Source organism: Aedes albopictus, chromosome 3 (assembly GCF_035046485.1).
Source record: "Aedes albopictus strain Foshan chromosome 3, AalbF5, whole genome shotgun sequence".
Lineage (NCBI taxonomy): Eukaryota > Metazoa > Arthropoda > Insecta > Diptera > Culicidae > Aedes > Aedes albopictus.
Genome location: NC_085138.1, coordinates 338,692,088 through 338,713,931, shown reverse-complemented (window position 1 = coordinate 338,713,931; position 21,844 = coordinate 338,692,088). Strand labels below are relative to the sequence as shown.

At 39.5% G+C, this 21,844-nt stretch overlaps 1 protein-coding gene across 1 annotated transcript in view; it reads left to right on the top strand.

Annotated features, from left to right (window-relative positions):
* Nucleotides 1-21,844, top strand: part of LOC109424724 (patronin) — a gene marked incomplete in the record, with an annotated part of 310,451 nt that overhangs the window by 138,397 nt on the left and 150,210 nt on the right. The window contains 1 exon segment of the mRNA XM_062843097.1: nucleotides 12,427-12,612. Coding sequence (XP_062699081.1) covers nucleotides 12,427-12,612 — 186 coding nt within the window.

The following is a 21,844-nucleotide window of genomic DNA, read 5'->3' as shown; positions in this document are numbered from 1 at the left end:
CCTCCACGGATTCCTTTTGAAGTTCTTTCTGGATTTCCTACAGGATTTTCTACAGGAATTAGCCCAGGAGTTCCTTCAGAGATTCGTACAGGGGGATTTAAGGATATTTCCAGGAGAATTTATAGATTCTCCAGAAGATTCATCAGCGATTCATATAGAAGTTCATTCAGGGATTAGTCCTGCAGGTTCTTCTAAGTTTTTTCCAGCTGTTTCTTCAGGGCTTACTCCAGAAGTACTTTTAGAGATTTTTTCCAGGAGTTCTTCCAGACATCGCTGCTGGAATTCTTTCGAAGAATTTTCCAGGAGAATTTCGGAATGCCTCCAGGAGTTGCATTAGCTATTTCTTCAGAAGTTCCTTCAGGAACTCCTAAAGGAGTTCCTTCAGGAATTCTTCTAGGAGTTGTTTCATAAATTTCTTTTGGACTGTAATCAGGCACATCTCCAGTATATCTTCATGAATTTCCTTCAAGAATTTCTCAGGATTTCTTTCAGGAATCCTTCAGGTTTTCCTATTGGAATTCCTTCGGGGATTCTTCGTGAAAATCTTTCAGGTATTCTTAATGGAAATCCTTTGGGACTTCTCATCAAATTCCTTCGGGGCTTCCTTCCGGAAATCCTTCAGGGTTTCCCCCCGGAAATCTTTCGGGAACTCCTCCCAAAAACTTTTCGGGGATTCCTCCTGGTATTCCTTCGGGGATTTCAGTCCTGAATTTCCTTCGAGGATTTCAATCCTACAATTTCTTCGGGGATTCCTCCTGGAATTCCATCGCGGATTGCTCCTGGAATTCTTTCGGGGATTTCTCCTGGAATTCTTCGGAGATTCCTCCTAGAATTCCTTCGGGGATTTCAGTTCTGGAATTCCTTTTTTTCCTGGTTTTCCGTCGGGGATAACTCCTAGAATTCCTTTGGGAATTCCTCCTGGCATTCCTTCGAAGATTCCTCCTGGAATTCTTTCGGGGATTCCTTCTGAAATTCCTTCGGGGATTCCTTCTGGAATTCCTTCGGGGATTCCTTCTGGAATTCCTTCGGGACTCCTTCTGGAATTCCTTCAGGGATTCCATCTGAAATTCCTTCGGGGATTCCATCCAGAATTCCTTTGGGGATTCCATCCGGAACTCCTTCAGGAATTCCATCTGAAATTCCTTCGGGGATTCCTCCTGGATTCACTCCGGGAATTCATCCTTGATTTCCTTCAGGAATTCCTCTTGGAATTCTTTCGAGAATTCCTCCTGGAATTCCTTCTGGGATTTTCTTCGTGGATTTCCTCCAAGAATTCCTCCTGAAATTCCTTCGGGGACTTCTCATGGATTTCCTTCGGGCATTCCTCCTGGAATTACTTCTGGGATTCCTCCTGGAATTCCTTCGGGTATTCCTCCTGGAATTCCTTCGGGGATTCCTCCTGAAATTCCCTTGGGACTTCTTCTAAAAAATCTAAGGATATTTCAGTCCTAGAATTCCTTCGGGGATTCCTCCTGGAATTCCTTCGGGGATTCCTCCTGGAATTCCTTCGGGGATTCCTCCTGAAATTCCCTTGGGACTTCTTCTAAAAAATCTAAGGATATTTCAGTCTTAGAATTCCTTCGGGGATTTCTCCTAGAATTCCATCGGATATTCCTCCTGGAATTCCATCGGATATTCCTCCTGGAATTCCATAGGATATTCTTCCTGGAATTCCATCGAAGATTTCTCCTGGAATTCCTTCGGGGATTCTTCCTGGAATTCCTTTGGGGATTCCTCCTGGAATTCCTTCGGGGATTCCTCCTGGAATTCATTCGGGGATTCCTCCCGGAATTCCTTCGGGGATTCCTCCCGGAATTCCTGCGGGGATTCCTCCCGGAATTCCTTCGGGGATTCCTCCTGGAATTCCTTCGGGGATTCCTCCCGGAATTCCTTCGGAGATTCCTCCCGGAATTCCTTCGGAGATTCCTCCCGGAATTCCTTCGGGGATTCCTCCCGGAATTCCTTCGGGGATTCCTCCCGGAATTCCTTCGGGGATTCCTCCCGGAATTCTTTCGGGGATTCCTCCCGGAATTCTTTCGGGGATTCCTTCTGGAATTCTTCCGGGGATTCCTCCTGGAATTCCTTCGGGGATTCCTCCTGGAATTCCTTCGGGGATTCCTCCTGGAATTCCTTCGGGGATTCCTCCTGGAATTCCTTCGGGGATTCCTCCTGGAATTCCTTCGGAGATTCCTCCTGGAATTCTTTCGGAGATTCCTCCTGGAATTCCTTCGGGGATTCCTCCTGGAATTCCTGCGGGGGTTCCTCCTGGAATTCCTTCGGGGATTCCTCCTGGAATTCCTTCGGGGATTCCTCCCGGAATTCATTCGTGGATTCCTCCCGGAATTCCTTCGGGGATTCCTCCCGGAATTCCTTCGGGGATTCCTCCCGGAATTCCTTCGGGGATTCCTCCCGGAATTCCTTCGGGGATTCCTCCCGGAATTCCTTCAGGGATTCCTCCCGGAATTCCTTCGGGGATTCCTCCCGGAATTCCTTCGGGGATTCCTCCCGGAATTCCTTCGGGGATTCCTCCCGGAATTCCTTCGGGGATTCCTCCCGGAATTCCTTCGGGGATTCCTCCCGGAATTCCTTCGGGGATTCCTCCCGGAATTCCTTCGGGGATTCCTCCCGGAATTCCTTCGGGGATTCCTCCCGGAATTCCTTCGGGGATTCCTCCCGGAATTCCTTCGGGGATTCCTCCCGGAATTCCTTCGGGGATTCCTCCCGGAATTCCTTCGGGGATTCCTCCCGGAATTCCTTCGGGGATTCCTCCCGGAATTCCTTCGGGGATTCCTCCCGGAATTCCTTCGGGGATTCCTCCCGGAATTCCTTCGGGGATTCCTCCCGGAATTCCTTCGGGGATTCCTCCCGGAATTCCTTCGGGGATTCCTCCCGAAATTCCTTCGGGGATTCCTCCCGGAATTCCTTCGGGGATTCCTCCCGGAATTCCTTCGGGGATTCCTCCCGGAATTCCTTCGGGGATTCCTCCCAGAATTCCTTCGCGGATTCCTCCCGGAATTCCTTCGGGGATTCCTCCCGGAATTCCTTCGGGGATTCCTCCCGGAATTCTTTCGGGGATTCCTCCCGGAATTCTTTCGGGGATTCCTCCCGGAATTCCTTCGGGGATTCCTCCCGGAATTCCTTCGGGGATTCCTCCCGGAATTCCTTCGGGGATTCCTCCCGGAATTCCTTCGGGGATTCCTCCCGGAATTCTTTCGGGGATTCCTTCTGGAATTCTTCCGGGGATTCCTCCTGGAATTCCTTCGGGGATTCCTCCTGGAATTCCTTCGGGGATTCCTCCTGGAATTCCTTCGGGGATTCCTCCTGGAATTCCTTCGGGGATTCCTCCCGGAATTCTTTCGGGGATTCCTCCCGGAATTCCTTCGGGGATTCCTCCCGGAATTCCTTCGGGGATTCCTCCCGGAATTCCTTCGGGGATTCCTCCCGGAATTCCTTCGGGGATTCCTCCCGGAATTCCTTCGGGGATTCCTCCCGGAATTCCTTCGGGGATTCCTCCCGGAATTCCTTCGGGGATTCCTCCCGGAATTCCTTCGGGGATTCCTCCCGGAATTCCTTCGGAGATTCCTCCCGGAATTCCTTCGGAGATTCCTCCCGGAATTCCTTCGGGGATTCCTCCCGGAATTCCTTCGGGGATTCCTCCCGGAATTCTTTCGGGGATTCCTCCCGGAATTCTTTCGGGGATTCCTTCTGGAATTCTTCCGGGGATTCCTCCTGGAATTCCTTCGGGGATTCCTCCTGGAATTCCTTCGGGGATTCCTCCTGGAATTCCTTCGGGGATTCCTCCTGGAATTCCTTCGGGGATTCCTCCTGGAATTCCTTCGGAGATTCCTCCTGGAATTCTTTCGGAGATTCCTCCTGGAATTCCTTCGGGGATTCCTCCTGGAATTCCTGCGGGGGTTCCTCCTGGAATTCCTTCGGGGATTCCTCCTGGAATTCCTTCGGGGATTCCTCCTGGAATTCCTTCGTGAATTCCTCCTGGATTTCCTCTGGGGATTCCTCCTGGATTTTCTCTGGGGATTCCTCCTGGATTTCCTTCAGGTATTTCTCCTGAATTTTCATCGACGATACTTTCTGGAATTCCTTCGGGAATTTCTCCTCGAATTTCTTCGGGGATTCCTTCTGGAATTCCTTCGGGGATTTCTTCTGGAATTCCATCGGAGATTCATCTTGAAATTCCTTCGGGGATTCCTCCTGGAATTCCTTCGGGGATTTCTCCTGGAATTCCTTCGGGGATTTCTCCTGGAATTCCTTCGGGGATTTCTCCTGGAATTCCTCCGGGGATTCCTCCTGGATTTCCTTCAGGCATTCCTGGATTTCCATCGAGGATCTTTTCTGGAATTTCTTTGCGGTTTTCTCCTGGAATTCCTTCGGGGATTTCTCCTCGAATGTCTTCGAGGATTCTTCCTGGAATTCCTGCGGGGATTTTTCCTGGAATTCCTTCGAGGATTCCATCGGAGATTTTTCCTTGAGTTCCTTCGGGGATTCCTCCTGGAATTCCACCTGGAATCCCATCGGGGATTCCTCCTAGAATTCCTTCGAGGATTCCTGCTGGATTTCCATCGAGGATCTTTTCTGGAGTTTCTTCGCGGATTCCTCCTGGAATTCCATCGAGGATTTCTCCTCGAAGTTTTCCTGGAATTCTTGCAGGAATTTTTCCTGGAATTCCTTCGGGGATTCCACCTGGAATTCCTTCGGGGATTCCACCTGGAATTCTTTCGGGGATTCCACCTGGAATTCCTTCGAGGGTTCCACCTGGAATTCCTTCGGGGATTCCACCTGGAATTCCTTCGGGGATTCTTCCTGGAATTCCTTCGAGGATTCCTCCTGGAATTCCTTCGAGGATTCCTGCTGGAGTTCTTTCGAGGACTCCTCCTGGAGCTCTTTCGAGGATTCCTCCTCGAATTCCTTCAGAGATTTCTGCTGAAACTCCTTCGAAGATTCATTTTGAAAATCCTTAAGGGATTCCGCCTGATCATCTTTTAGAGATTCCCTCTGGAAATCTTTTGAAATTTCCTCCTGGAAGTCTTTTGGGGATTCGTCCTAGAATTCCTTCGGGGATCAGTCCTAGAATTCCTACTGGAATTTGTCTTGGAATTCCTTTTGGATTTCCCCATCGAGGATTCCACCTGGAATTTCATCGAGGATTTCTCCTGGAATTCCTTCGGGGATTCCTCCTGGAATTCCTTCCGGGATTCCTCCTGGAATTCCTTCTTGGATTCCATCTGGAATTCCTTCCGGGATTCCCCTGGAATTCCTTCCGGGATTGAACTGGAATTCCTTCCGGGATTCCTCCTGGAATTCCTTCCGGGATTCCTCCTGGAATTCCTTCCGGGATTCCTCCTGGAATTCCTTCAGAAATTTCTCCTGGAATTCCGTCGGGAATTCCTTCTGGAGTTCTTTCAGAGAATCTTCTAGAATTTCATCGAGGATTCCGCCTAGGAATCCTTCAGGGATTCCTCCTGGTAGCTCTGGTACTTCTATTAGCAAGTCATAGGAAATTATCGCTAGACATGAAAATGTAAGGTTTTCGTGACTTGTATTTTTGGCCAGCTTTTGTATAAAGTGTAGTCACTGTGCCACGTGCTTGGGAAGGAATTCGTTAATTTAATTTGTATTTTTTTAATTAATTTGAAATTTATCAAAGTTTTCATATCAAAATTATACATACCTTTGGAATTAGATCCACTGTAGAATCAACTGTTTTCGGGTGGATTTTCAATCTAGTAATTAATCAAACCAATTACTACTTTTTTAATTCCGACGTTTCGGCCATTGGATTTTGCCTTCTTCAGATGATATAGTTGCTGCAAGAGTGAACCACTGTGCGCGACGAACAACAACCGTTCAATTTTGTTTAATTCGTTCACCAAACTGCAAAACCGTGCGGTGGCAAAAACGGCTAAAATTGCGACGTTGGCGCTAACTGGCTGGCTGGCTTCTGCGCTTATGTTCAGCACATAATAATCATATTTGGGATTGGCTTTTAAACACCTCCCGTTTTCTCGGTGGTGCATTTTGACTTGGCTGGCTGATGGTTTTCGACGTGTTTGAGTTTCCCTCGCGCTCAAATACTGCTCCGAATGCGGGTCAGTCGGGTGTTGGTCGTCTGCTATTTTGGTGTGGTGCACGCGAATCCTGTAAATATTTAGTTTTCCCATCTTTCCCCCTCTTCTCCATCTTCAGCAGGTCATGTTTAAGTTTGAAGAAAAACGAAAAGCTTCTTAGGGTATGTTTGTTTGTTTTTGGGTATTGTTTCGTTTGTTTTTTCGTTCTTGGGTTGTTTCCAAAGTTCTATGGCAGAAGCGAACCGTGCTATCGAGCAAATTTTGCATCGTGATTATTACTATTGATATTGCATTGACTATCAAGTAGAGTTCACACTTCTAAATTTAGAAAGCAATCACGCAAAGTAATGCAATCAAAAGCACCCAAATCACACAGTTTACTGTAGCGTAGACGACGCAGGTTTCGGACTTTGAGGAACTCTACTTGTTTCTGTATGGCTCCGAGACTAATTATTCTCGGTTGTTGTAGGTAGTTTACACATTTTTCGTTTTAGGTTATGGTAACAAATCAGTTCCCTTCTTTATCTCTTAGGTGGCTTTCCGTAGCTGGTTATGAAAGTTGTTGTCGTTAATGGGCGTTGCTCTTGCATTGCTGCTTTTGAAGCCGTAGCTTGCGAGAGGAATCTCTTCTTAATTTGGTTTCAGTTTCTTTTTCGGTTAAGGGTCCGCGTTTTGGTTCACACGAATTTTAATTGGAAATAGTTTATTCGGCAATTGCCTCGGTTGGACGAAGTCGCGCCCAAAAGCTGCCAGTTACGGACGGATAAATTTATGTTCGAGGGAACACACGCCTACAATGGGAATAATGATAGTGACAGTCAGAAGCTCTGCGTTATGCAATTCATGATTTTTTAGCACTTCACAAACATAAACTACTAAGTTGCTTTTTGTATCACTTTATGTTTTAATAATCTCTTACTAATTTATGCAATCTGTCAGTTTAGTTTTTTTCGTGTAGATGTAACACAATTATCAACAACATACAACTATTATTCTTATTTTGGCATTAATATATATATCGGCACAAGTTTATTCAAATTCTGGAGGGAATCCTCGAAGGAATCCCTGAGGAAATCTCTGAAGGATTTTCATAGGAAATCCTTAGGGAATCTCAGAGGAAAGTTTTGGGAAAATTCCTGAAAGAATTGCTGTGGAATTCCATGGAGAATTCCCAAGGGAATTCCTAAATCGTTCAGAGACTCCCCCAGGGTTTTCCTCAGGAATTTCCTCCGGGATTCCCTCACGAATTACTTCAGCGTTTTCTCAGGAATTTCTTTTCTGATTCCCCCGGGGATTCCCCAGTAATTCCCCAGGTACTGCTTCATAAAATCCACAGGATTTTTCTTAAGCAATCCACAGTAATCCCCACAGGAATTCTCCGGGAATTCCTGAAGTTCGTCATAAATTCTCTCAGGTATACGCCAGGAATTCTCTCAGGGATTCCCCAGGATTTTTTTCAGGAACATCCCAGATATTCCATCAGGAATTTCCCAGAAATTACATCAGGAAATTCCCAGAAATCCCATCAGAAATTTCCCAGAAATTCCATCAGGAATTTCCAAGAAATTTCATCAGGAATTTCCCAGATATTTCATCAGAAATTTCCCAGAAATTCCATCAGGAATTTCCCAAAGATTCCATCAAGAATTTCCCAAAGATTCCATCACGAATTTCCTAAAGAATTCATCAGGAAATTCCCAGAAATTCCACCAGGAATTTGCAAGAAATCTTCAATCTTCAATCAGGAATTTCCTAGAAATTCAGTCAGGAATTTCCCAGCGCTTCCATAAGGAATTACCCAGAAATTCCATCAGGAATTTCGCAGAAATTCCACCAGGAATTTCTCACAAATTCCACCAGGTATTTCTCAGAAATTCCATCAGAAATTTTCCAGAAATTCCATCAGGAATTTTCCAGAAATTACATCAGGAATTTTCCAGAAATTTCATCAGGAATTTTAAAGAAATTCCGTCAGGAATTTCCCAAAAATTTCATCAGGAATTTCCCAGAAATTCCATCAGGAATTTCCCAGAAATTACATTCGGAATTCCCCAGAATTTACAATAGGAATTTCCCAGGAATTATATCAGGAATTTCCCAGAAATTCCATCAGGAATTTCTCGGAAATACTATCAGGAATTTCTCGGAAATTCCATCAGGAATTTCTCGGAAATTCCATCAGGAATTTCTCGGAAATTCCATCAGGAATTTCTCGGAAATCCCATCAGGAATTTTTCTGGAAATTGCATCAGGAATTTCTCGGAAATTCATCAGGATCTTCCCAGAAATTTCATCAGAAATCTCATCAGAAATTTCATCAGAAATCTCATCAGAAATTTCCCAGAAATTTCATCAGGAATTTTCCAAAAATTCCATCCGGAATTTCTCAGAAATTTCATCAGGAATTTCTCAGAAGTTCCATCAGGAATTTCTCAGAAATTCCACCAGGCATTTTTCAGAAATTCCACCAGGAATTTTGCAGAAATTCCACCAGGAATTTTTAAAAATTCCACCAGGAATTTCTGAGAAATTCCACCAGGAATTTCTCAGAAATTCCACCAGGAATTTCTCAGAAATTCCACCAGGAATTTCTCAGAAATTCCACCAGGAATTTTTCAGAAATTCCACCAGACATTTCTCAGAAATTCCACTTCTGAAAGTCTCTTTAATAAAGACAAAGCAATCAATCAATCAGAAATTCCACCAGAAATTTCTGAGAAATTACACCAGAAATTTCTGAGAAATTACACCAGGAATTTCTCACAAATTCCACCAGGAATTTCTCACAAATTCCACCAGGAATTTCTCACAAATTCCACCAGGAATTTCACAGCAATTCCACCAGGAGTTTCTCAGAAATTCCACCAGGAATTTCTCAGAAATTCCACCAGGAATTTCTCAGAAATTCCACAAGGAATTTCTCAGAACTTCTACCAGGAATTTTTCAGAAATACCACCAGGAATTTTTCAGAAATTCCACCAGAAATTTTTCGGAAATTCCATCAGGAATTTTCCAGAAATTACATCAGGAATTTTCCTGAAATTCCATCAGGAATTTTCCAGAAATTCCATCAGGAATTTTCCAGAAATTCCACCAGGAATTTGTAAGAAATTCCATCAGGATTTTTCCAGAAACTACATCAGGAATTTCCCAGATATTTCATCAGGCATTTCTCAGATATTCCATCAGGAATTTCCCTGAAATTCCATCAGGAATTTCCCAGAAATTCCATCAGGAATTTCCCAGAAATTCCATCAGTAATTTCCCAGAAATTCCATCAGGAATTTCCCAGAAATTCCATCAGTAATTTCCCAGAAATTCCATCAGTAATTTCCCAGAAATTCCATCAGTAATTTCCCAGAAATTCCATCAGGAATTTCCCAGAAATTCCATCAGGAATTTCCCAGAAATTCCATCAGGAATTTCCCAGACATTCCATCAGAAATTTCCCAAAAATTCCATCAGGAATTTTCTAGAAATTCCATCAAGAATTTCGCAGAAATTCCATCGGGAATTTCCCAGAAATTCCATCAGGAATTTCCCAGAAATTCCATCAGCAATTTCCCAGAAATTCCGTCAGCAATTTCCCAGAAATTCCATCAGGAATTTCCCAGAAATTCCATCAGGAATTTCCCAGAAATTCCATCAGGAATTTCCCAGAAATTCCATCAGGAATTTCCCAGAAATTCCATCAGGAATTTCCCAGAAATTCCATCAGGAATTTCCCAGAAATTCCATCAGGAATTTCCCAGAAATTCCATCAGGAATTTCCCAGAAATTCCATCAGGAATTTCCCAGAAATTCCATCAGGAATTTCCCAGAAATTCCATCAGGAATTTCCCAGAAATTCCATCAGGAATTTCCCAGAAATTCCATCAGGAATTTCCCAGAAATTCCATCAGGAATTTCCCAGAAATTCCATCAGGAATTTCCCAGAAATTCCATCAGGAATTTCCCAGAAATTCCATCAGGAATTTCCCAGAAATTCCATCAGGAATTTCCCAGAAATTTCATCAGGAATTTCCCAGAAATTCCATCAGGAATTTCCCAGAAATTCCATCAGGAATTTCCCAGAAATTCCATCAGGAATTTCCCAGAAATTCCATCAGGAATTTCCCAGAAATTCCATCAGGAATTCCCAGAAATTCCATCAGGAATTTCCCAGAAATTCCATCAGGAATTTCCCAGAAATTCCATCAGGAATTTCCCAGAAATTCCATCAGTAATTTCCCAGAAATTCCATCAGGAATTTCCCAGAAATTCCATCAGGAATTTCCCAAAAATTCCATCAGGAATTTCCCAGAAATTCCATCAGGAATTTCCCAGAAATTCCATCAGGAATTTCCCAGAAATTCCATCAGTAATTTCCCAGAAATTCCATCAGGAATTTCCCAGAAATTCCTTCAGGAATTTCCCAGAAATTCCTTCAGGAATTTCCCAGAAATTTCATCAGGAATTTCCCAGAAATTTCATCAGGAATTTCCCAGAAATTTCATCAGGAATTTCCCAGAAATTCCATCAGTAATTTCCCAGAAATTCCATCAGGAATTTCCCAGAAATTCCTTCAGGAATTTCCCAGAAATTTCATCAGGAATTTCCCAGAAATTTCATCAGGAATTTCCCAGAAATTCCACCAGTAATTTCCTAGAAATTCCATCAGGAATTTTCGAAAAAAATCCGTCGGGAATTTCCTAGAGATTTCCCATAAATTTCATCAGAAATTTCCCATAAATTTCATCAGAAATTTCTCAGAAATTCCATCAGGAATTTCCCAGAAATTCCATCAGGAATCCCTGGGAAAATTCCTTTCGGAAAAATTCATCAGGAATTTCCTAGTAATTCCATTAGGAATTTTTCAGAATCCCTAGGGAATATTCTCAGGGATTCCCTTAAATTTCCTAGGAAGTCCCTCAGGCCTTCCCCAGGCATTCCAGGAAATCTTTGAAAGATTCACATAGGAATCCTCAAGGAATCATCGGGGAAAATCCTGACAGATTGCTGGGGAATGCTCGAGGGAATTCCTGGGATCCATTGGGGAACTCTTAAAAGAACTCATGCGGAATTCCTAATGGAACTCCTGGGGAATTTCTTGAGGGAATTTATGGGACTTCCTGAAGGAATTTTCTGAGAAATTGCTGAGGGATTCCTTGAAATTCCTTACAGAAATGATGAAAATTCCTGATTGAATGCCTGAGAAATTCCTGAGGGAATGCACGGGAAATTCCTGATGGAACCCTTGAGAAATCCCTGGATAAATTTCTGAGGGAATATGAGGAAATTCCTGAAGGATTTTCTGGGAAATTCTTATGACAGTTTCTGGGAAAAATCCTCACGGAATTCCTGGAGAATCCCTGAAAAAAATCTTTCCTGGGAAATCCTTAAAAGATTTATTGAGGAATCTCTGTAGGAATCCATGGGGGAACTCCTGGTGGATTCCTCGAAGTACTTGCTAGTGTAATTCGTGAGAAAATTTCTGGAAATTACTTGAGAGAATTTTTAAAATTTCCCAATTAGATTTCTATGGGGAATCCTCGGATATTTTCTGAGGGATTACCCGAAAGAATAAAAATGTTGATAAGTTCTGTTAAACTTTATTGAGGTTTTTTGACCAGGTAGAAGACAAGACTTCGTGAAACAGTTATTGAAAGTTCGCTCTGAACGTTTCGAGTTTAACACATACCATGCCGTTATTTGAAATTTGATATGACGTGCTTAACGAAATGCTACATTTTTGATCGCCCACAAAATTTGCGGAGTTTAATCTGTATTATTGAAATATATTACATATTAACAGATCATGTAATTCAAGTTTACTCATTTAATCATTAAATTGGCATATTCTTCTTCTTCAGTTTTCATTAACAGACGCAGTCATGGCCCATATTAATTGAAAAAAGATTCAAAATGACCCTTACAAAGCATCTTATTTACACGGCTTTTAAGTTCACGAGAGACGAACCAGCCAAGGGCTGAAAGTCTCTATAATAAAGACAAATCAATCAATCAATTTTAAGTTCGTCAATGTTTTACTTCATTGTTCAACCTGTCTGCCCATTAAAGCATTGTTTTTATCAATACATTTTTTAACATCAACCCCCATTGCAAACTCCATTACTCCCCTGCCTTCCGAAAGCACGCGGAATAAATCCTAGATGCATTTTTTTGAATAACCTCAAATCTAATTCTCATCAATGCTTCTTACCTCTTACTCTTCACACACACATATCCGCCGTCACATCACACACACACTTTGACGCGTTGCCTTCTGTTTCGGACTTCTTCGTTTATCGTGCGCGCTGTGTGTGTTTGTGTGCGTGACAACCCTGAACCCCGATCGAGCAGACTCGGCTGCCACGAACGAGCACGGCATTGCGCATCGGCGCGGCTTCGCCACCCATCCGCCCATTCTGGCCATTCCCGAGCTGCGGTCCGGGCTCGATTCGCCACCGGGTAGCGGCGGCAGTGGTGCCAGCGCGGGAAGCGGCGGCAGCGGCAACGGTGGCGCCCACCCGAGGCCACCGTTTCAAGGTGCCTGTTTGAAAAAGATTTAGAATTAGCAAAATTGTGGGGAGGGGATCGTCCTTTGTGACATTTCCGAGTTTTATTGTGGTTTTGTGAGATAAGATTTGGTTTTGAAGCTGTTACAAAACCAAGATAAAACCATGATAAACCTAAAATGTCACTTGGGGTGATTTTTATGTTTTTGTTTCGATATGATTTTTTTTTCTGGTGTGTATTTTTATGCTCGTTTCATTTTCTATTGTTTTTTTTTTCTTTTCTGTGTGATAACATTTCTGTAACTGTTAGGTTGTTTGTTTGATTCTATTTTGAGTGTATCATTCTTTACATTATTTCTGATATTTTCTTTGGTGAATGTACTTCGAAACTTTTACTATTTCAATTTTTTTTTCCCAAATAACAGTTTTTTTTACGATTTCCTCTATATACAAATTAGAAGTAGTTTTCAACGTAGAGTAGTGCAATGCTGCCATCCGAATTCGGCTCGTTTTATGATGTGTCATTTATGTATCTTATTTTGCCCCTCCATTCCGTACCCAGACATTCTTCACACGTTTCATTTCACTAGTCATCTCTTCAGTTGCGGCATTTCTTTTCCGCGCCTAGTGCATGTTCGCCACCTTTCTTTCACAACTCGTCTCCAAGTTTATTTTACAGCCTTTTTCCCTGTGTCGCTCTTCACTGATTTCAATGGTCCACTTCTAGGTCATTCTCTGTCTGTGTGCATTTCTCGTCTAACCCTTCACCTAGTTTCTTCCATTTCAAATCGAATCTCGCGGTTTGATGTTATGTTCGAGATGTGACCGTTGTGTCGGTTTAAGCCGCTTTTTGTTATCGCACGCACAGTAGAAGCATGAATGCACCTCAACAGTAGTAATTTCATACGTTTGGAGCGACATGTGTCAAATATGTGTGTCATTAACATAACCTAGCTTAGCCGTTTGATGGGTAGTTTGTAGAATGAAAAATAACAGATGCTGTAATCCACGCCCTACAACATGACATGCGGTACTTAGCAAGTGCTGTATTTTGTCGCAGATTCCGTCAGAGTCTAGCCGGTGATCCACTTTGACTCAAGTACACTGAGAAAACTGGCTATATGGCTGTCACATATGATGTTTCATGGGGTCTTGTTAACCATAATATTTATGATTTCTTTGAGCTACTCGTAACGCTCACTTTTTCTCATTATCTCATGTTTGATGTTTCATTTTATTTCCTTTATGTATTTTAGAATATATTTAGTCTAAATTATTTTGTAATTACTTTTCGCTTCATGAAACTTACTAGTGACTTACATCTGATTTTCATTAGGTAATTTGCACAAATTCAGTAAGGTTATTTCTCCAAGTGTACAATGCAAGCAGTTATGGGCATATCACAACCAATGCGACCAGTCCTTCCAAAAAAAAAAAGTGCAGCAGTTACCGTTGGGGGTCTCCCCCGATATGTTGTGGACGTAATAAACTGCTGTTGTAGGTACATGAGGTGCACTTTGCATTCACGTACATATCTGTTTTTGGCTGCGAATGCATTTTTATCTTGTACCTACCGAGAGGCAGTACCTACTAGGTTTGCTTGCTACAATCCGACTAAGTGGTAAAGATTTTATACACGTGGTTGGTATGCGGAAAAATGCCATATAGAAGAAGAATGAATGAATAGGGTTTGCACAGAATCGAATACAAGGTACACAGCAGGGTGTAACAGCTGTGCACCTGCAAACGAATTGGTTGAAAGAATTTGGCGATGATTGAGTAACTGGATTTGAATTGCCAGTTTAACACCTGTTTGTTAATCCATTTTGGAAAACAATCAGGCAATTCATCTACTTTTTGTACGGTATAACATTATAGAGCATGATGTTGTCTAGATAGAAATGTTGCCCTAAATTTGCTATCAATTCCCTGCCTGTTATACAATAGGGTGTGACTTATTTTTCAAATGTAGTTAAAATGGAAATTCGTGTGCTTTTCTGTATACAATTCATATAAGAGAAAACACTGATTTTGAACCAACACTGTTGAGATTCAGAGGAAGAGAATTTTATGTTTGTTGTTGGCCGACTATTAAAAATATCTGACGCAAAACAATAGAAAATGCAATACAATTTTTGAAACTTCTTTACAAACTTATCCATTGTGTTCTTCGGGTATTCTACCAAGGATTACCCAAATAATTGATTTTTATTGAAGATTTCCTTCATTATATAGGATATTATTTAAAAACTTCGATAAATGCTACAAGACATATTGCAGGTGTTTTCTTCCGGGAATTCTTCTAGGTGTTTCTCTGAAATGTTATCAGCGAATTTTGGTTTCTGCAGATTTCCCTAAAGGCTTTTATAAGATCTTGCTAAAGAAATGCTGATTGTTTATCGGAAATTCTGAAGAACTCCATGGGGTTTCCTAAAATAGCTGGAGAAATTCTTGGTTAATTTGCGGAAATATTCGAAATTCTAATAAACTTATAAAAAACGTTTAAACTACCTAGAGTTCAAAAATTGACACTAAGGCCATAAGGCCATAAGGCCATAGGGGTAGGTGGGGCAATATGGACACCCTAAGGTTTTTGCCAACTTTACCTGGCAAGATGTCAAAAAAGTTTAGTTTTTTGATACATGTATCCTTTTAAAGTCTATTTAGCATCTATTGCATAAGAATGCTCACGAAGAAAAATGATTTATCCACTTTAAAAAATGTTTTGAAAAATGTTAGTTTTTCATGACCGTCTTCAAGCATACGGGGCAGAATGGACACCCCATGGGGCAATATGGACACCACACGGTGTCAAAACTTTGATTATTATTGAACTATCATGTACCTCGGATTTTTCTTCATAGAATGTTAGAATTTCGGCTGTAATGAATAAATGCAAAATTTGAAAATATTCTATCGGGGAAAATTTGAGTTAGATGAGTTCTTGGCTATTTTCCATACTAAAAATCAATAATTACTATTTTAGCCTAAAAAACGTCCCATACAAAATGTATGGAAAAATTTTCGCCGATGAAATATTTTCTAGTTTTCCGATTATGAATACATAGCCCAAATACTAATTATTTTCGAAGAAATATCCGAGGTACATGAATGTTCGATAATAATCGAAATTTTGACACCGTGCACCATGAGACTTTTACGAATTTCGTACATTATTTACACCTATAAAGTAATTTCATTACAAAAGAACTATCATGGACGCCGAAGTAGTTCATTTTTGTTCAGTTAATTTAAATTCAGGCTGTTTTGGATAACGCTTCGTTTTTGTCGGCATGTACAGCTGTGCCTAGAACAACTATTTTCAATTTGTTTCACCCTATGTCTACTATAGTGAACATTTAACCGAAAATATACTGAAATCGAAGAATTTGGTTGGTTTGTGATTTAGGTTATATTTTTCCCTTGCCGCTTCTTTCAAAAAGGTGAGTGTCCATTTTGCCCCGGCAGCAGAAGATATTTCCAAACTTGATTTTTAATATAATAAAGAAGAAAATATAAACATGTTATGCATGTGTTCTAGAAATATCAGGTTTTAATCGACCTGCAATAAGGCCGGAACAAATCTCATTTGCTTCTTTTGTCACTTTGCTCGTCGACTCGTGAAAGAGAGGGATGATAAATAATAAATGTATTTGATGAAAATTTACCCAAACAATATGACAAAATAGTCAAACTCATTGGGTTTGTTAGGAAATTTTCTCGACAACTCTAATTTCACTTCAAAATTTTAAAATTTCTTGAATAATTTATTTGTGTCCCCCCTCAAAATGTCGAATTCTGACCAAAATTTTCCGAGGGGGTGGTGACATAAGAGAAAATTGAAATTTGCGTCAGCCTAAATTTATCATTAAATCTTATTTTAGATGGTGTGAAAATTATAATTTCCATGCACAAAAAACGGAGGACGCAACTTTTTTGTGTAAAATCAAGTATAATTTTAATTTCGAATGTTTATTTCGTGAAACTATGTTTTAGATAAATGGACTATATTCTCCATTCATTAAAAGTTCAAAAAAGTTCGCATATTTTAAAATATTGAGGGTGTCCATTCTGCCCCGGGTGTCCATATTGCCCCGCCTACCCCTAATTGAGTTTTTACTATTTGAAATAAAAAAGATAACTTAGTATGTATCCGTTTAAGTATTAACAACATTTTTAATATATTTTTATGTTGATGAGTTTTAACGTTTCTCAAAATTATATAATATGTTGTGTATCTAAAATACGGTTTTCTCTTAGGTGATTTAATCAATACTGATTGACCAGACGACTCTGAAAGTATTCTCTCCTTAGAGGGGCTACTCCAGAAATTTTGGCCATATCACCTTTTTCTAGTTTACCCTGTCATCAGAATTAGTTTTCAATAGTTTCAAAATAAAAAAAATCCTAATATTCAGATTTTTTTGATTTTTTTGCGATCTTTAACTTATTGTTAATTTTTCACACGTACTAAGAGCTTCAAAATACCGTACTTCCATACTCATCAAACTTTGTTTGAGTTAGTCAATGAGTTTGTTTACACGCGAGACTAGTAAAACTAAATGTGAATGATGGTCATTCTGTGTAGAGCTGTGTGTCAGCTACGACATTATTGAAAATTGTTAATATCTCCGTAACCATTATGTGCTATGGGTTGTTTACCATGGCATAAGTAATCGGCTGTCCCAAAAAACATCGATGTTCAAAAAGTCAAGGTGCTCAACCCTTAAATGAAAGATATGCATATTTGAAGCATTTTTGTAGACCATTCCGATTTTCTAAAAAGTCATTTAGAGGTTTCGCCAGGGCGATTTTTAAAAATTCTCAAAAAATCATTTTTTCATAATATTTTTTTACCTTCTGATTTTTTTTCAATATTTTTGTATTTTTCTATGGACCTCTAGGCATGCTTAAAGGGTTATTATTTTTGAAATATTGTGTTCATATTGACGACAGAACCTTTTTTGTGCTTATAAAAGGACTATTTTTTGAGAATTATTCTTCAAAATTGGATTAATAATACACGCACATTTTTTTTCGTTTTCAATCATGAAAGTTTTTTTCTGATAGTACTATTTGTACGCGAAATTTCTCTTAAAAAAGATTTAAAATATCTTGTCTAGAAGCTGAGATATTACGTTTTTAGTGAATGGACAATATTTCAAATATTTGCAAAATTTTGTGTACTTGGAACAAGGTCTTTGTGACACTCTAATGTACGTATATTAAAAAGAGTTAGAGGCTAAAAATAATAGCTTTTCTAGTTGAATGGTCAAGTTTATTTAATTTTTTTTTGGCAGTAGATTCGTGAAGAGCTTGTATGTGAATAACTATAAGTAAGACGGATATCGTGGTTACTGATAGCAACGCATTTAGTTCGAGATTACATCGTGAAATTCCCGACTACTGCGTTCCTTTTTTCTGAAATAGGAACAATCAGTCCTTGCAGAGATTATAGAATTTTGATAAAATCATTAAAAAAAACCTTAAGTCAATATTGATAGACTTGAACTTGAAAAATAATAAACAAAATTATGCTTCTGTAGAAAAATGCGAGTTTCTAATTCTTGAAAATTGCAGAATCAATTCATATTTTTTTTAAAATTTGTGTTAATTGAGAAAAAATGCAAATAATTTAGAAAGAATAAGGACTGTTCAATTTATAAAACGGACAACTTGCTTGTGCGATATCTTTTTTATTTTTCAATCAAATCATTATCAGTTTTTTGCATAACTTTCTATAGCTATTCTCAAATGTGGTAAAAATATAACATTAAGCAAAATGTTCTTTATTTTGTAACTGGAGCGATTTTCGTAAAACATCAATAAAAACCCATTTCTCAAAATTGGACATAACTTTCCACATACTTAACATGCACATTTTTATGAAGTTTTTAATGTATTGAAATCTTATACTATTCTACTAAAGGTAAAGTTCAATAGTTGGTCAGTAATAATGCACCAAGAATTCTCCAGCTTGATATAGCGAGTTGCCTTGTTTTCATAGAAATTATTAAAAAAATGTTCATTTAAGACCTGTGTTACAATAGCATCACGAATTCGGCTAAAAATTTGTCCAGAGTAGTAGAATTTTGCTCTCTGAATGATACAGAAGAGAAATTTACTTTTAATTGCATTTTTCATCAAAAATTTAATCCATAAAGATGGTCATATTAAAAAATGTCATACTTTTTGCTCCATTGATGCAGATTTTCGACTCTAGCGAATTTTGTTATTATTTATTTTCAACAAAGTTGGTCCTATGTTATTGTATACTTTATTTAATAATAATCGGGTGCAAAGTTTTTATTTCCAACATCATTGTTATGCAAAATTTGCATTAGGTTGCATGGTTATTTGGAAGAACCTTCTAAAAACGAAACTGTTTTGATTACTGTGTCTGTAATGGCGCACAGCAACCAAACCAGCAATGCTATTAAGACGCAGTTTTCTGACTTTAAAACCACATTATTCCCACTTTCGACTGGATGCATAAAAAAATTGATTATATATTATTTTCATGGCCTTTTTGCTTTACAATTGAATTTTATTCAAAAAATCGAATCCCACTTTAGACTTTAATATCTCAACACTTAATTTTCCAATTGAGTTTAAATTTTGCCAGAATGTTTATAACTCATGCTGCTGCAGCATGGCACATACTTTTCTGGTATTAAAAACCATATACCATATGTGAACAATAATTTTATGTATATTTTCAATTTTCAGCAATCGAAAAATTCACCTCATTTAACACCTGGCCGATTTTCTATAAAATAAAACTATTTTTATTCGATTCAAAAATGATTACTATAATTGAAGATGACGTACTGAACAAAGAACCAAGGGTGGTTAAATTTGAACTACGCGTCTTATTTTTATAGCCTTGTAAAGTTGTCCGTTTTATAAATTGAACAGTCCTTATGTATGCACATAAATTACAAAAAAATCTTAATACTGTTTCTCTGGTAAATTTTAGACTTACAATGCCCTTCAAATCACGATATAGCAAATCCAGAATTTTCCATAGTTTTGTAAAATCAATTTTCTAGCTCTAGCAAAACACAAAACTTTAGATAAATCAGTGAGTGTCAAGGTAAAGGCACACTAGTAAAATTGGACAATTTAGTATGAAACTCGGCAACGGTGATGCATAGTTATTAGAATAAATGCCGATAGTTATACAAAATTGCCAGCTTTAAGATGCTTTAGCTTCCTTTGATGAATTGAACCCAAATTTTGACACGAAACTGACATGTTGCAGAATTTTGCGTATAAGAAATACACATCATTTCTGATCACATGTGTGGGCGTAACAAAGCAACCAAAATGTGCAAAACTGATCAGACAGCAACACACGTGTAAACCAAAAGACTGCCGTTGTCCGATGACCTTTACACATTTTGGTTGTCCTATCACGCCCAAGCCTGTGATCGATGAAACAATTTGTATTTCGTATATACAAAATTCAGCATATTTGTATTTCGTGTCAAAATGTTAGCTCAATTCATCAAAGAAATAAACGTTCCAGAATCAAAAGATCGTGTTTTTCCACAAAAGATAAATTTTGTCTATTATTTTCTAAGTTTCTTCAAATCAATCTTGACTTACCTTAATCATTTTTTATTGATTTTATCACTATTATGTAATCTTTGAATGGAATGGTTATTCCTACATCAGAAAAAGAGGTGCAGACGACATAATATCGAACTTAATGTTTTGTTACTCCTCATTATTGTAGTTATTCATATACAAGGTCTTCATAAATCTACTGCCAACCACCCCAAAATAAAAATAAAAATAAAAATCCATGTTTGAATTAATTTGACCATTCAACAAGTAAAGCTGTTATGAGTAGTGTGCGGTAGTTCGGCAGCAGCAAAGTTTCGCGTGCTCGCTTTGCTAGATTTTTGCGATTTTTTTTCCTCTTCCCTCTGCGGGGCTCCGACGACGGGACGCCAAGCAGTCAGTAGTGTGCGGTAGTTCGGCAGCAGCAAAGTTTCGCGCGCTCGCTTTGCTAGATTTTTGCGATTTGTTTTTCTTCTCTGCGGGGCACCGACGACGGGACGCCAAGCAGTCAGTAGTGTGCGGTAGTTCGGCAGCAGCAAAGTTTCGCGCGCTGGGTTTGCTAGATTTTTGCGATTTTTTTTTCTCTTCTCTCTGCGGGGCTCCGACGACGGGACGAGTGTGCGCGCGCCGTGGTTGAGTCGGTTCCGAATTTTTCGCTTCCCTTCGGCGCTAGTTTCCAATACACTTTTAGTTGATAATAAATATTTTCTTTCATTTTTTGCATTTACACAAAAGAGTGAAAAATGTTAGTTCGGGTTCGCCGGTCGAGAAAAAATCCGGGCGCCGACAAGTGAGTCGCGTTCAGTGTATTTCTGTGTGGAATAGACTAAAGGTTTCTGCTCCCTAGTGGAGTGGAGACGCGCGATAGAATTTTCTTTTTGGCTAGTTCTTGCGTCGAAAAGTGGTCGGTTGTTAACGGCGGTTTGTGTATATTGATCCATTGTCAAATCATATCACCAACCATAGGTGACTCCCGGACTGACAATGTACCTTACCCTACTAACAAAAAATTCCTTCCTGAGACAAACGTGGAGATGCAGCGATTCGCGGTCTTTTTAACAACGTTTGTCTTACTAACATTCCCTTCCATCCTCGATGACCGTAAGGACGTGGCCGGCGCCGTTATTGACCTTATTAAAGTTGAGAGCTCTCGACCTGTGTACATTGAGAATAGTAAGCTAGTCCCAAGCCCTATTCATTGGTTCCTTGTGCAATTTAGATTGCTCTGGTCAATCACGGAGTAGCAACTACGAATTGTGCGGTCATCTATGCTCATGCTCATGCTCATGCTCAACAAGTAAAGCTGTTATTTGAAGCCTCTAACTCTTTTTAATGTACGTACATTAGAGTGCTACAAAGACCTTATTATATTCCAAGTATACAAAGTTTTGCAAATATTTGAAATATTGTCCATGCACTAAAAACGTAATATCTCAGCTTCTAGACAAGATATTTTAAAACTTTTTTCAGAGAAATGACACATACAAATAGTACTATCAGCTAAAGCTTTCATGGTTGAAAATAAAAAAATGGACATGTATTTTTTTATCAAATTTTGAAGAAAAATTCTCAAAAATAGTCCTTTAATTAGCACAAAAACGGTTCTGTCGTCGATATAAACACAACATTTCTAAAATAATAACCCTTCAATAATGCCTAGAGGTCCATATAAAAATACAAAAATATTGAAAAAA